Genomic DNA, 15,961 nt, shown 5'->3' on the forward strand with positions numbered 1-15,961 from the left:
CATGGGGGTCACGGCTGTGCACAGCTGGTGGTGCGGTCAGCGGTGTCCCTCATACAGCTCCCCACTCTCCCCTGTGGCCTAGGTGCGAGCGCCCGCGCGTTAAGGCCGCGCGCATTCCAAATCGCAATCTTTAGGCCGTGATCCATAGGAACTAGATCGATGGGAAAGATTGCCGAAGCATGACCAAGTCTTGCAGGCAACGTCGACGCTTGCCGAGACGATTGGCGGGGAGGCCAGGCAGGCGGGGACTCACGGTCGACAAGGGCCGCAATGGCCGCGAGCACCGCGAGCAGGGTGGGCGCAGCAAACATGCCATCATAGGCCCTCACCTCTGCGGCCATGATGTTCTGGTTTGTCCCTATAATCCCCAGCGTGCACATTCTTTGGACATGTGCTCTTCTCTCAGTTGTAGGTGGCGTTGCGATTGGCGATGCAGCAGATGCCGAGCGGCTGCGGCAAGGAGCAAGGTTCAGAGGACGATGTGGCCTCTTCCCGGGGGTCGGCAGGGTCGCATTTAGGTGCTTGGTGGCGGCTGAGAGGAACACGCCCAGCGTCCACGATTGGGGAGTAGCAGCACGGCCTCCGGATCGTTGCATCGTCGTTGTGAGCGGCGGTGAGGCGTATCGGCCGAGAGCAGGCCGAAAGGAGGCGTGGTCGTCAATCGCTGGCTTCGGCGTGCCTGGCAGACCAGCAACAGTCCTTGGCGGCATGGATTGGGACAAGGGCCTCTGTAGGATCTCAACGCGAGCCCGCTGGCCATGGACAACAACTGCGGCCCATCTTCGGGAATTGTCCCCAGGGTTGGCGGAGAACTGGCGCCAAGGGTGTACTACGCACCCCTGTCCTTCGGGGACCCCGCGGACCGGTCAGCGGAAGAGCCCAACCCCGCACCAGGTGCTAACTGCTTTGTCCCAACAAGAGATCACCGTTGGCTGGCAATACTGGCTCTTCAGGCTGGGTATCTGGGATCTCGCTCAAAGCGTCCAGACCTTGACAAGCCCTAGGATAGACCCTGACAAGCCCTATGATTAGATGAGCCAAGGCTGGACCCAACAGAATCGTCCTCATGCGTGCAAGATAACAACGAGTTCAAAATTCCGGATGGTTCGGGTGGGTCTGCAGCCAATGTGGGACTGCCACCCAGCGCCAACAATGGGGACACAGATCCTGTCGACCACCGCATGTTGCCCCAGCAGCTTTGGGGGCCTGGTCCACAACCAAGGGCTGATTTGTCTTCCTTTTACTCTTTCCTTTTCTGGCACGACGACGAGATTGGCGGGGCCCGCTTTAGCCCGGCCATGGTATCATCTCCTTCCTCAAGGAAGGTATGGACAGTGGCACCGCCGCGGCGCGAGGGGCAAGCCATGCGGAAGCGACGGCCACCCCATCTGCACGGCAGCACGGTTTCCAGCACACCAGCCCAGGGCGCCCATGACCATGCCATCCGCGCGTCCAGTGGCTGCGCATCGATGCGTCGGTGTTTGCTGCCACGGCATCGCGCACGTCCAGGTCCAGATCCATGGCCAAGGCCACTGCTGACGCTAGCGCTACCGTCGCGATCAGGGTCGGTGCCAAGGGGGTGCAAGGGGCAAACCGTGTCAACCTTCGCGCGGACAAGCGTAATGGAGATGGGGTACGTGAGCGCCCTGACGGTGGCGCGCCAGAGCCGACGCGGGAGGTGATCTGCTCGACAATCTCTAAAGTAGCGGCGCGGCAGATGACGGCAGGGTCGTGCGAGTGCCCCGACAGCCGGAAGGTGGCAAGGTTTGCCCGGGAACGGGAGTGGGGGTGGAGACGCTCGATCCAGCGGCTCTCTCCAAGGATGTGCTCGGCCGTTGAAAGGTGCCATGCTTCGGCGGGGATGCCGCAAGCTCGAGCTCGACGCGGTATTCGAACTCGCTTGAGACGGCATGGGCGAGCTTGCTCCAAGGATGAAGCAAGAGATAGAAGCGTGGGTTGCGAATGAAGTGGTCACCGTCGAGGCGGTTCTTGGTGAGCTGGGAGCTGAAGAGGATTAAGAAGTCCTCGGGGTGGTGGGTGTGGACGGTGAAGTCGCCATCGACGAGCTCGAAGGCATTGAACAACACTTCTCCGACATCTACGGCGGACACGTGGTCTAGTGCCAGTGATGGAGGCCACCATCGCGCGAGAACCTCCTCCGCTTCCTCCATCTCAACGGTGCACGACATGATGATCCGCGCTAGCTCGATGGAGCGCGCAGCGGTCACAAGCGCTACCAGAGTTGCGGGAGGAGGCGGGGGCTGGGGGCGGCCTGGCGACGAGGGACCTCTGGAGCAGCGGGGCTAGTGCTGCCAGGAGCAGCACGGAGCTGTCCCTGGTTGGCCTCCCGGCGACAAGGATCGCAGGAGCGGGAGTCATGGCCAGAGACAAGGCAGCGTTGGCACTTGATGTCGTTGGTGCAATCACGTAGACGGTGGCGGTGGTCAAGGCAACGAAAGCGCAACCCTGGGACATCCTCCGGCAAGGGGTTGCGCTGGCGATGCGGGGGAGGGCCGGGCGCAGCGATCTGGCGTGGACGGCAGCATCGGTTCCTGCGACGCGACTGCTGGAAGCTGTCGGCGTCCACCATGGCGCCATCAGAGACGCGGTGAACCTCGGCACGAGGTCCCAGGCGAGTCTTGACAGGCAGCTGGGAGGGTGCCGCCATGGGGCCTGAGGCGGGAGGCGCCGGAGCAGCTGGGGTGGCTGGAGGGGTGCGGGCGACGTCACTCTACGAGTGCGTGGAGGACTCGCTCTCCGAATCGAGCCAACGGTCACCAGAGACACAGTCGTCGAATGGGGTCGCTCGACAGTCGACGAAGTCAGCACCAAGGGCGACATGGCGGGGGAGGGGGCTGGGAGGAGGAGGGGAGGGCTGTCGGCGGGGGTCGACGGCGGCGAGGTTGGAGGGCTAGGCTAGGCTAGAGGGAGGGGGCAGGGAGCAAGTGCGGGAGACATCATCCCTCCAGAGGCTAGTGCTCAAGGGCTCAGGGTTGTTCTGCCCTCAACCTAGGATGTTCACTAATATTCTTTCCTCTTTTTGCACCCCGTACCTCCTCGGAGGATTGTGACTGAACTTCGACCTTTTCAATGAAAAGAAACGCAAAGGTCCTTTGCGGGTCCTTTGCGTTTTCACGAAAAAAGGGAGGCATTGTGTTTTAATTAGTCAAGTAATAAGAATGTCCAGTTCAATCCCCCAAAGTTTGTGTCTCTCATCTCAAGAATACTACTCTTTTTCAACCCAGCTGAGCAGTCAATGCTGCCATCATAACGCATATAGGGAACATAGAAGCTTCCACAGTGGCAAGTAAGAGAATCGCCCCTCTTTTCATTATACAGCTTGCTAAGCAGCTAGAAATATCCATGCAGAGCCACATGGCAAAATCGACTCAACACCCGACAATAAGAGGTTATTTTATCTGATACCAAAAGTTTAGATGGTAGAATACATGGTTAGGAAGCTAAGGGAGTTAAAGTGACCAGCCCGAAACTTCAGGGTGCAAAATTGATTATTCAATAGAAGCAAGCATAAAGAAAATAAAGCGTTAATAAATAATACTCCCTCCGTCCCATAATATAAGATCTTATTACATCTAATATGTGAGTATATTGGATGTAATAAGATCTTATATTATGGGACGGAAGGAGTAGAACTCAAGAAGCATTGAATTAAGATGGAGGAATAAACTATAACAAATGCACAGAAAGTAACTCAAAGAAAACTGAGAAGTTTCTAAAACAAACTCACGTTTCATAGGTCTGCGCCTCCAGTATTATTTGCTCAATCTCTACTCGGGCATGAAATGCGGGTTTTGCCGCAAATGATTGCAAATGTTGTGCCAAGTTAACATGCCTCTGAATCATACAATGTGTCATATAATTAGTGGAAGCAGAGGTAAACAAACTTAGGTATTTAAGTAACTCACAGCTATCTCCGGTAGCGAGTGTAACCTCTTCACAAAATCCTTCAGCTCAGAAACCGACTGTGTCTGTTTATGAAAAATATTTAGATAACTTCCATTCAAGCAACAAAGAAACCAACTGGAATACACATGCAGATACTTTGGATGCTAAACAGCATATTTCCCTAGTGGGATATCCAAAGTATGTAGTTCTCATAAAAAGGGACAAACTTATAATTTTATCCTAACACTTGTGTTCATCACTCCTTACCCCAAATGTAACATCAAAAGCCAGCAACATCTCCCAATACAACAATTCAAATTTTGACAAATCATTCCATCAAGTATACGTGAGACATGTCCTCCGAATACCCAAATCGAACAGTTCAAATTTTGACCAAACATTATGTGAAGTATACGCGAGACGTGTTCTCTGAATTTCCACATCAAAAAAAATATTGAGTGAAGATTAAGGAGCTGCCAGACGGGCAATATATGATAGTTCTGAAGTTGGTACAATATTTTCATATGTACATGCTTAGTGCTCCTTTTTCTTCTTCAAAACTGTCACATCAGATAGTTTAATGCCAATGTAATCATATTTACACTATGAAAACATATCGTTCGAAATGGATACGGACTCTTGTTCTGAATATGATAACAGACAGAATCATTAACCATATTTCAAAATAACTGCAGCGACAGCAACCTGTCAATGCAACACCAACAACAAAAATGATGTCTAACTCTCAAAAAAAATTAGAAAATGGAAGCTTTTATTACCCCTGGCCTCTGCATCCTAAGATGCATATAACCAACAACCTTACTACATTGTTTATTACAAAGAATTCAAACTTTGATCTTGCCAAAAAGAGGGTAAGATAAAAAAATATAGACTGACTAAGATGAACTCTCAAACTATGACCCTATATAACAAAACAATTCCATGTCAGCCCAGTATCTCAAAAAAATCAATCATGAAGTGGTTATTTATACAAACAGGGATTCAGTCAAATTTCTCAAAGAAAATCAGCTGAAGATGGTGCTCCTTATACACTAACATCATATTTGGAACCTTTTTATTCAACAGTATTGTGAAGGATTCTAGATAAGCCTATCCATCCTAGTGAACATATTAACACCATCGTATACATGAGACACATACTGAAGGCACTAGAGTTTGAGAATGAGTCAATGTTGTTCCGAATTTGAACTTTCGAGGCCAAACCTGCAATTGACTCCAGGCACCGGTGATTGAACTATGCTATAGCATTTTCAGGCACCAGAAGAAGGGAGGCACACTAACACACCTATGACCGCTATACCAGATCTAATGAGTCAATAAGCAGGAGTAAGCATGATGCTGGAGCTGAATTGAAAATAGAAAATACGACGACATGTAATCCACCTTAGAATCTCAAATACTGAAACACACAAAGTAGATGCCCATAGTGAACCAAGGTGGGAACAGATCGTGGATGAACAAATCTGGTGGGGGCACACGCGGAGGTGGCAGACCGCACGCAAAGAGGTTGGCATGGTGGATGGCTAGGGGTTGCTTCGCTCTTAATATCATGCTAGCTTTCGGGGAAGAGAAGTTATCACAGCTATATGCATTGTATTGTATTAAGCATAGTTAAATTTATAAGAGTCACGGACCACATGGACCTAACCTACTGCTGGGTGGACCTAGTCGACATTCATGACAAATATTAAAAGATAATACATACTAAGAATACAACATGATGCAAAACTCTTTAGTTGATACACTTACATTCGTTGATTTTACTTCTGCATAATCTTGCTGAATAGACGTTGCCTTTTGGCGGACGACCTGCAGTCAAAACAATTTGCAATGACCAGAACACGATATTATTTATGGCCACTTGCATAACAACCAGAACAATAACATTAGTGCAAAGCTCATTCACACAAGATATACAAGAGGTAAAGCCAGTGGAGTGAACCTGAACTACAACATGCAAGTTGAGGTCTCGAATCTCCTTGTACAACTTATCACTGAAAAGAGAACAGCGACATAAATTTATAGCTCCAAATCCATGCATGCTTATGTACATAGGAGCATTGCACACGCATAACTTGCAATCTAAGAAGGTTCGAAAATGTATTTGTACATATGCAAAATTTGAGTCTTCAGAAATGCACTACAAAATTAAAACCAATATTGTGGGATGTCAATGGCAATAATATACACGCATAGAGGAAGCTTCCAAACAGCAAAGCAACAATTCTTGCACACACAAAATTGTTCCACGCCACATCGTTATAACAATGTTCATTGTTTGTTTTCCAGATAGTACATACCAAGGATAGTTTACCTTGAATTGAGTGGAACCTTGACCTTTTTTCCATCTTGTTGAGCACCCATAATGCTGGCGTCAACTTCCACAGATCCATTATGAATTTCCAACATCTGTCGAATAAAACATAATCGCACGATTCATTCAAAGCTACTTTAAATTTAGATTCGTAATGGAAATGCAGTGGCAGGATGGTAAGAATTCAGTTCATTTTGGTTGCATTGATTTAGGCAATAAACATCACACCACTGCCATTCATGCAGCGGATACACCTGAGTTAATGTTGCTCCAGAATCATGCAAACAATACTGATTAAACCGAGACCGACCCAGCCAATGAGCTGAAATCTTAAGCAACACCCTGCTGCAAAGACGAGTATAAGTATGCAACTGCATAGGCATTTCCACTTGGTCTAAGATTAACGAGTTCACCATTTACCAAAATATCATTGCACCCTGCTTGTTCTAACACAATTAAAACTAGTATGATCACTGCTACCATTGCAATGCACATAACCTAGCAAACTAGGAGGGTAAAAGAGTAAACTGGGGAAGTATCTACTTGCATTTCACATCTCCTGTTCAAGACAACAATCCAAAGCAAGGTGGACATTACTTAAAAGCAAGATATTATCACAGTTAGTTCAGTCAGGATACGACATTCTGTATGCAGCTCAACTCCAGTAGCCATCTGGATAGACCAATATTAAATGACAAATCAGTCATTCGATTAGGACAACAATGTGTAGGACCCCCTCCATCCAGGGTAGATGTTTCTGGCATACAGTTCAGTATACACCTTTGACCACATTATTCCAAAAATCATTTGATACAGAAATCCACCAACAAAGGCCAGTCTAATCAGATTCACAGCAGTTTGACTGCATGCATTTTAAAATGACATCTATTTTGGAACTAGGGTAGTAAACATGAAGGCTCAAGGAACCATTACTAAGTAAGAACCAGAGTTTTAGGTGGCCTTTGGTGGCATCCTGTGATTTCCATCTGCAACTCTATGGTTTTTAAAATTTACTACACGTCATTGGTAGAGATTAGGGAGGTGTGGACCTTGGGACTACAGCCGGACGGCTGCGACACTAGGGTGGATGGCAACAGCCGTATGTATCAGCTAGTGTAGATAGCTATCACGCAGTTATGCATAGAGTAGATAGTTATCAAATAGAGATTGAGTTTGTTAGTATATAGCCAGCAGCCAGGTCTGATTCCCATCCAAACAATGAGAAATCAATCTATTCCTTCCCAAATGTATCTCCCACCTATGATCTAATCGTTTCCCCAATCAGGCTGACTCCATTCAAACACCCTCCCGGCGGTGTTTACCCCTTTGTGTACTGTGGTTCACAACATACATACTGCTGAATTCATTACAAGGCCTACACTGCTGCAGGCATGATCTGGTGGAGGAGCCACAGCAAAGATGGAGGCGGCAATAAAAATGTCTTATTTTGACTGGCAAGGGACACAAACTGTGCGGTGTTTCGCATCAACCCCAACTTAGGAGAAAGCAATACTAGAAAGCCAGGAACATGCTAGCTCGGAGAGTCATACGTTCACATGTTATCAATCAAGATTCAACAGAGAAAGCTAATAGATCAAACACTTGTGACTTATAAGTAACGCCAGTATCAAAAACTTCATGGCCAACCTCGTCTAATAGACCTTCATACGTTAGCTGAGAGCACATTGGTGTCACCATATCCACCTGAATGAATAAAAGAAGATGAATTCCAGAAAAGCAGAAGACATCAAAAGAAAATATATCACACATTCACACCTAAGATCACTATAATCTATATAAAACTTTGATCACTTAAAAAAATAGTGAAAAGGTTCATATATGCTGAGAAAAGCAAGAAATGATCACAAAGTATACAACAGAAAATTACCTCTCTATCTAGCAAGATAACGGTGTCTATCTCTGGAATCCCCATCTAAAAGCACCACAAAGTAAAAATTAGGCAATCAGCTGAATTTAGAGATCTGAGTCATGAAAGGTTGAAATCAAATGGCATTACATTATCCATGCTGACCGGGTCTTCGAGTTGCATATGGTTCAGCAATTCTGCAGCTTTGGTTGATGCTACACCCTTGGCTCTAATATTGGGGATAACCCCGAAGGCAAACTGGAAAAGAAACCTTATACGCGTAAGAGCAACACTTTATGAATTTGATGGAAGCCAGTTTCCCACATTGAAATAGGGTGAAAGGCTTTCTAGTAAACGAAAGATTGTGTCAAAAAACTTGTGAGATTGCAGATGCAGAGTTGGTAAGTAATATGCAAACGTCAAGTATAGTGGTCGATCACAACTTAGTCTATCCATAACAATATTTCGGCCATAAACTAATGAATCACAAATGGAGTAATCATTATTTCAAGTACAAAACATTCCAAACACAGGAAGGGAAGACATACATACATACCTCTAACTTATGGATAGCTTTTGCAACATGCCAGACAGAACTTGTATCTCCTTCAATAAGGCATTCCTGAAAATCATAAATGCTCCAATGAGACTAATAAAATGTTAGAAAAACATGCTACACCAATTATGTAGCTGTACCTGCAAGGAATAGTCAAGCTCCAAAGAAAGGACATCCTCGTCCAAAGGAACTAGATACAAGGGATATTCTCCGATTGTCAACTTTTGATGAACTTTCTCTTCCTCCAGAATCTGTGTCAGCAAAAAAAAAAAGAGAATTAAATTGAAGATGCCTTAGTGCAAAGAGAAATTTATGGAGTGGATTCCTGGATTCATGTGTCCTAGGCTCCTAGCTCACAAAATTCTGAGAACAATAGCTAAGCATGTGTTTGGGCATCCGCGAGTTAAGGGGAAGAAAAAGTTATAAGATTACTACTATAACAAGCAAAATGTCTACCAATCATCAAAACAACAGGACAGTATAATTTTTTGGCACCTGAAAGTATGTACATAGTATAATAACTGCATACGGGCTATGAATGATGTATGAGAGTGGTTTCTCTACACCCCAGCTCGGTGCACCCATGGCGCACCCATGCAAGAAAACATAGCAAAACATTTCAAAGAATTCTGAAACTTTGTGTAAATGATTATCAACAAATGTTATGGACGCTTGCAAAGTTTGGTGGTCAAATAACATTCGAGGAGCTCTCTACAAAAAAGACAAATTCACTGAAAATTAGTCAAAATGTAAGTGCACTGTTTGAGCAGATTTTGTAATTTTGTCTTTTTTGTAGAGAGCTCCGTGAATGTTATTTGACCACCAAACTTTGCAATCCCCCATAACATTTGTTGATGATCATTCGCACAAAGTTTCAGAATTTTTTGAATTTTTTTGCTATGTTTTCATGCGTGGGTGCACCGTGGGTGCACCGAAGGTGGGTGCAGCCACTACTTTCCCATGATGTATTTGCCAATTTGTAAACATTTATTTATTCCTCAACGGATATTACAACTCGGAAAAAATCTATATTGAGTTATGATTTACAATTGTCTATGCCATCCATAATCAGATATTTGGTCATTAGCATTGCAGATACATGACAATTCAGGGGAGATTACAAAAGATAGGTTAGAGTTTATTATTTTATTATACATAAAGATAGTTAGCATTCCTGGATCCTCTTCTGGCTAGTCAAATTCGATACTCCTTTATAAATACCAAACAATGGTGACAAAGTTCAAGAGAAATTGAAATATGTTATCGCTAGTTTAGACGCTAGAAGATCATAGCCAGCATTATGACTTAGTGTAAATGCATAGCTCAAGCTTCTCAATTTTAATTGTCAAAACAACACAGCCAATGGGTCACGAATTAAAGTAAAAGGGCATCAGCTTTATATAACAGTGAAGCAGCAGGCAAGCTGAAATCCTTGAGAAGCTCATTCAGATTGTAAAGAAATATTCATATGAATAATCCGTAACAAAAGTTCCATCCTACGGTAACTACGGTATATGTCACTGGTATGGATAAAACTGTATTTGGGAAGAAATAATGCAAAGATTTATGGTGTTCAGATTGGAAAAACATTTGAGGCCTATCATCAGCAATGAAAAGAACATGTGTTCAGTTAATACCTGCCATGTCAGCATTTTAGTACATAAGGTCGTATTCATTGGCATCATGTCTAATAAACCTATTGGGCTAAGAACTACAGGAATACACTCGGGAAATGGGAATACTCTGAAGGACTGATTCCGTCTTGCCAAACTTCTAAAACCTAGTCAAACAAAGCATAACTATAATTATGATATATACTAGTGCAGATTTCACCCATACAAGATGGAATTCCATTCTTTCTGTGCAGTAGTAATGTATGAGATAAATAAATTCCACAGTACACACATGACATCCATACAGGACAATGGTGATTGTGTTTGAGTCATCTCTTATTGTAATGAGGGCTATAATTATCGAATTTCGCATGAGTCTCACAAATTATTCTACCATACTAGAATTATAAGTCCAAACAAAACAATAGAACATGCATGTACATTAATGGAAATAAAATATACAGAAACCAAAATACCTTCTCACAGGCAACTATACGGCGTGGTACAAAATAGAGGTGGTATTCCCTCTGGAGCCCTTTGGATTCGTCATTCTTAATTTGATTAGCCACAAATTTCATGAAGTTCAACTGGGAGCGAACAAGATACACCACTTTGGGGCATTCCGTCTGCAGAGGGTCAGCAGAGAGGATCCGCAGCTCCGTGCCATATTCCTAATCAACGTAAAAAAACATGTCTGAGCTATCCAAGTTGAAACAAAGAAAGTAACTGCAACGTGGCTTTACTCTTTTGTTTATGTACGAAAGGTATTTGAAGGAATATTCCCATGGCACATACCCAAAGTTCAAATTATGTATTAAGATATTAGTTGGGGACATGAAACTTATCGCTTATTGGCAGCAGATCCAGAGTCTATCACCGAACCTTTAGCGCCGAGGTCTGCAGGATCAGCGAGAGGGTACCCGCAAGCTTCGGATCAATGACCAGACACTTCTTCCCCCTAATCTGATACACAAGGAATTCAACCTCTTCAATGTCAACAAAAGTACATAAGATTGCGACAGGGAGTGCAGGAGGAGAAACGCACACTCTTGATTATGCTGAGAAGTTCCTTCTGTGACTGCTCCCTGGATGCCAGGGTTAAAACAGATTAAAAACACAAGTCAAGATTTAGAGGAAGACACAGGAAGTGAGTAAGATCAGGATAAGAGACCTCAGGGCAGTAAGATTGAGCGCGGCGTTATCGAGGTTTGGAATCTGTGCCATTTGGCCCACTCAACACCTTCATATTTCACGAATACATCAAAAAGATATTCTTCTTAACACAAAGAAGCATGCATATGTGAGTAATTAGATAGCATATCGATAAACAGCGACTGTAGCAGAGTATAGAGGAAAACTGCTAAAGGGGGGGAATGAAAAGTGCTACTCCCTCCGTCCGAAAATAAGTGACTCAATTTTGTACTAACTTTATAAATGACATCCATTCTGCTCAATGAAGTGAAATAATTAACATCAAAACCATCCACTAATCCACTAACAGAACATCCCAATGTAGCTATAGTCCACACAAACAGAAGCAAACTACATAACTACCAAAGTTGGAACAAGTAACAGGGCTATGGTTTGGAATAACATTGGTGCGTTCCAAAGGCCAAAAACTTTAACTGCCCACAGAATCTAATTTTTTTAACGAAATATGAGCATAATCATATACTACTTATGAGGCTAATGTTCATTCACTTGGCATACACTTGACATGAATCCAAAATGCCTACATAAGATTTGCTAGCATGGCACGAGCGACGGTAAATCCATCATCCCAGATCCATCCCCAAATAAATCGCAGCCGCATCAAACCCCCGGATCGTCCAAATCGAGGAGCTAACCAGAGGCATGGGGCCCCACACTTGAGAGAGGGAAGCTCACCTGAGAGGGCCCTCGCCCCTCGATTCGGGCCGCTGCTGCCGGTCGTCGCCTTCGCGGACGGCCGCGAGCTGGGGTCGTGGAGTCGACGGCGCCGAGGAGGAGAAGGCGGGACGGGGACGGGGCCTCGAGGGAGGAGAGTAAGGAAGGGACGGGACGGGTGGTGGAGGACCTGCAGAGGGGCGGAGAGCGGCCGGCGGGCAGGAGCGCGGAGCTCCGGCGTCGGAGGGGCAGACGAGCGGGCGAATGAAAGCCGGGCGGCGTGCGTTTTTCTTTTTCTTTTTTCTTTTCTTTTGGAGCGAAGCCGGTCGGAGTTTTTCCCTTTTTTTGACGGGCAGCCGGTCGGAGTGTGTGCGTGCAGGGACGGAACCCAGCCCATAACATCCAAATAAAAAAATAACCTACAGACAGCGGCAGCAAACTAGGCCCATTGTAAAGCAGTGACTAAAGTAATGCCCTTGTGTGGTGCATTGAGCTGAGACAGTTTGTTAGAAAGGATCTATTTTCTTCTATAAGACTGGGTTTATCTGTTGAGTTGAATGTCGTTGTTAGTGCAGAGCTTATTGGACCTTGTCGAGAAATATATCTTTATCTGTCAGACAAAGATCCTGCACCTAAACAGGTATTTTTTTCTGAGATCTTGACAGACTATATCTTTATTTGGAAATTCTGTATTTTGTGGTTATATCAACGCACTGAATTATTGTGCCAAAAAAATGTTGTGAATTTGTTGTCCCAAACTGTTGTCAGTACCACTCGAACTCACTGCATTGATCCTTTTTTGTTTTTCACTTTGGCTCTAGAGGCTTTGGTCATGCACGGTTCAGAAAGTAAAACAGGAAGACAAGTTCATCACTAAACTATTCATAACACCAGTAAGATATGCATACCATTTGCAGTGAAAAAGTGTTGAACTATTTAGATCCTGGACAATGAGTTTGACTTCATCTCCAGATGTGACCAAAAAAATTTAGGCTAACAAGTATCACCAGAGGCTTACTTCAGCAGCACGTGATATGTTCCCCTCACCAGTTACCATCTCAGTTGTCTTCCTCAACTCTATTATCCCTCCGACACGGCCGACGTCTCTACCACGGTGAGCCACTCCACCATGACATTTATCGCCTCTCGCCTCCACCAGTAGCCTCCCTATGTTGCAGCTATGTCTTCTGCTCCTCAGTTTTGCTTCTTCATGCATTCTTATGTAATGGAAATTATGAACATTTTTTCCTTATCATGAACACTTTTTTCCCTTATCATGAACACTCTTGTGAGTTTGGCATGAATGAGTGATTCGATGCAGCAAAAGTAAACCCCAATTAAAATTCAAAAAAAAAGTAAACCACAATTAGCCTTAGATGGAAAGTAGATACATGGTTTGAAAAAATTCGTGCCAAGTAAACTTGCTGGTCAAACTGGAATTAAACAGTGCTTAATACCAAATTAAGCCAATCGTGAAAGTTATGTGGCTCATTGTAAGCCAACAGGTGCAATTTTGTTCAAATAGAATTTACGGTGTGCGAGATGCGACCAAAATACTAAAGCTGAACTCGAGTTTCTAATTAGAGCAAATAACTATTTAGCCCCCTTTTCAGCAATTTGGAGACAGAGTTGCAGTATGTTTGTAATATGGAAGTTGTCAAAAAAATCTGTACTGGCAAACCCTGAAGGAGGTTCTTTTAGCCGTGTTGAAAATGCCAAATTAAGTGAAGATGCGAGCTATTTCTCTTCTATGGGCCTGGTGGAGTGAGATAAAGAAAGTGAATCACAAGCAAAAGCGCATGCTAGAGAAGTAGAGATGGGAATTTCAATTTAATATCGCTCGGTGTGCTGAATCGAAAGAGTTCCAAATACCTAAACCTCCTGGTGTGCAGAAACATGTTTCTTCCTGGCTGAAACCCCCCACTGATTTTATCAAACTAAACGTGGATGCAGTGTTCCTAGACGAGTTAAAGGAGGGTGGGTCGGGCCTGATTGCTAGGGACGCTGATGGAAACATCCTTTGTGCTGCTGCCGGTCGTCTAACAGCTCAGTCAGGCGCTGATCAAGCTGTGGCTACGGCCCTTCTGCAGTCAATCTAATTTGCTGAAATGCAAGTAATGGGGCGTGAGATTTCTGAAACTGATTCCCTGGATCTGCAACAATCAGCCTCTACATCATCAGACCGGTCTCCATTGGGGTTGCTATTCTGTGAAGCCAGATATCTACTCCAGTTAGGTTTCATAGAGGCCAAAGTCATGTACTGCCGAACCTTGGTAGCCGGAGTGCCTCTGCGAGCCAAGTTTTATGGCCTCCAGACCTCCCGCTGGATGTAGTGACCGCTGATTGTGTCGGTCTGTCTTAAGTTTGGAATGCAAGGCGTTCCAGTTCCACAAAGAAAATATACTACCATAATTTTAGAAAGGAGAAATTGATCAAGTATTACTACCATAATTGTAGAGTTTAATAGTCGTTGGTAGGATCGAGCAAGGGTTGCATAAGTTCAATTTTTTGCTTGCATGTGCTCACAACTAACCTGCTTACTATGTGTAAATTCATCTTGAAAATTAGTTTCTTCAAAAAGCTTGGTGATCGTGGCCAGACAGATTCAACTTGGTTGTTGGATCACAATGGTGACTCACTTTTAAAAATACAATTTGAGTGACATGCTATTTTGTATCCATTTCATTTATATTTTTTTCCAAGAATTATTTTAAATTTGTAACATGTAAACTAACTTCATCAACATTTTAGACGTGTGTTGCACGTGCGAGCTTACTAGTAACATCCAAATAAAAAAATAACCTACAGACAGCGGCAGCAAACTAGGCCCATTTGCCCAAATGCCCAATGCATAACGATCTAGCTTACGCACGTTCGTCTATCTATCCAATTCCGCCACTCATAAAACATCTATCTAATTCCTACCAATTATTAAACGGGTTTGTTATTTCACATCTAGATATAATTTTTGGTAACATGCATTGGTATTTTATTAATTAAATCTATGATCAAAATTAAGCACAAAATACAAAGGAGACCAATAAACCTAGTACGGAGATAGTAGTTATCTCATATCTAACTCCCTCATCTTTGGATTTGTTCTGTCCCTAAAATTCACGCACAGGCTAATCTCGCGTTGTCCGCATTCAAGCTCGAGCTGCGCTCGCGCAGCGTGAAGCCCCACACTATGGATGTGTTCGGTAGCTATTCCCACCCTAGCATAGTTGTTCTCCTTTGAGACATGCTTAGTCTAGACATGCTGAGTACATGCATCTGTAGTTGTTTGGTAGCAATGTATGTACTGATGCATGCCGAGCTGAGACTGTGTTTGGTAGCCTGCATCAGACAAGACATAGTGTACTGAGACGGTGTTTGGTAGCCTGTATGAGGTAGACTGCATGAACGGATATTTTGCCATATGTTCGATGATATAATCTAAACAATTCAAGCAATAAAACATTACCATGCCAACATAATCTGGATGATGATAATGTGAAGAAAAAAAATCAACAATTAACATAAGGCATAATAATCATGAATTGTAGCAGTGCTTCGACTCAGCTATGTGGAGGCCCTTTTTTGCATCGGTTGGGCTATGCTGAAGTGAGCCCATACACTCTATCAAACACCCGAAAGTGGGTCGGCTACGGAAATTTTTGACCTATACACTCTTCATGCATGCTACCAAACACACCCTATGTGCGTGCATCGTGACAGTGTGGGCTGGCCCATGTGTGGCTGTGTGGGCTAATGTTGCCTGTTCTTTTTTTGTTCTTTTTTGTCTATTTTTTGAACAGTCTCAATTCAGGCGATCCCTA

The 15,961-nt window shown here is 44.3% G+C and overlaps 1 protein-coding gene across 1 annotated transcript in view; it reads right to left on the reverse strand.

The window, feature by feature from the left end:
* Nucleotides 1–12,451, reverse strand: part of LOC123145878 (vacuolar protein-sorting-associated protein 33 homolog) — a gene marked incomplete at its 5' end in the record, with an annotated part of 16,832 nt that extends 4,381 nt beyond the window's left edge. Inside the window, 15 exon segments of the mRNA XM_044565387.1 lie at nucleotides 3,749–3,855; nucleotides 3,927–3,989; nucleotides 5,677–5,736; nucleotides 5,870–5,921; nucleotides 6,242–6,336; nucleotides 7,889–7,945; nucleotides 8,130–8,174; nucleotides 8,259–8,366; nucleotides 8,665–8,730; nucleotides 8,805–8,915; nucleotides 10,754–10,948; nucleotides 11,160–11,240; nucleotides 11,323–11,362; nucleotides 11,449–11,517; nucleotides 12,165–12,451. Of these exon segments, the coding sequence (XP_044421322.1) occupies nucleotides 3,749–3,855; nucleotides 3,927–3,989; nucleotides 5,677–5,736; nucleotides 5,870–5,921; nucleotides 6,242–6,336; nucleotides 7,889–7,945; nucleotides 8,130–8,174; nucleotides 8,259–8,366; nucleotides 8,665–8,730; nucleotides 8,805–8,915; nucleotides 10,754–10,948; nucleotides 11,160–11,240; nucleotides 11,323–11,362; nucleotides 11,449–11,501 (1,133 nt within the window).
* Nucleotides 12,452–15,961: the final 3,510 nt, after the last annotated feature.

Source organism: Triticum aestivum, chromosome 6D (genome assembly GCF_018294505.1).
Source record: "Triticum aestivum cultivar Chinese Spring chromosome 6D, IWGSC CS RefSeq v2.1, whole genome shotgun sequence".
Taxonomy (NCBI): Eukaryota; Viridiplantae; Streptophyta; class Magnoliopsida; order Poales; family Poaceae; genus Triticum; species Triticum aestivum.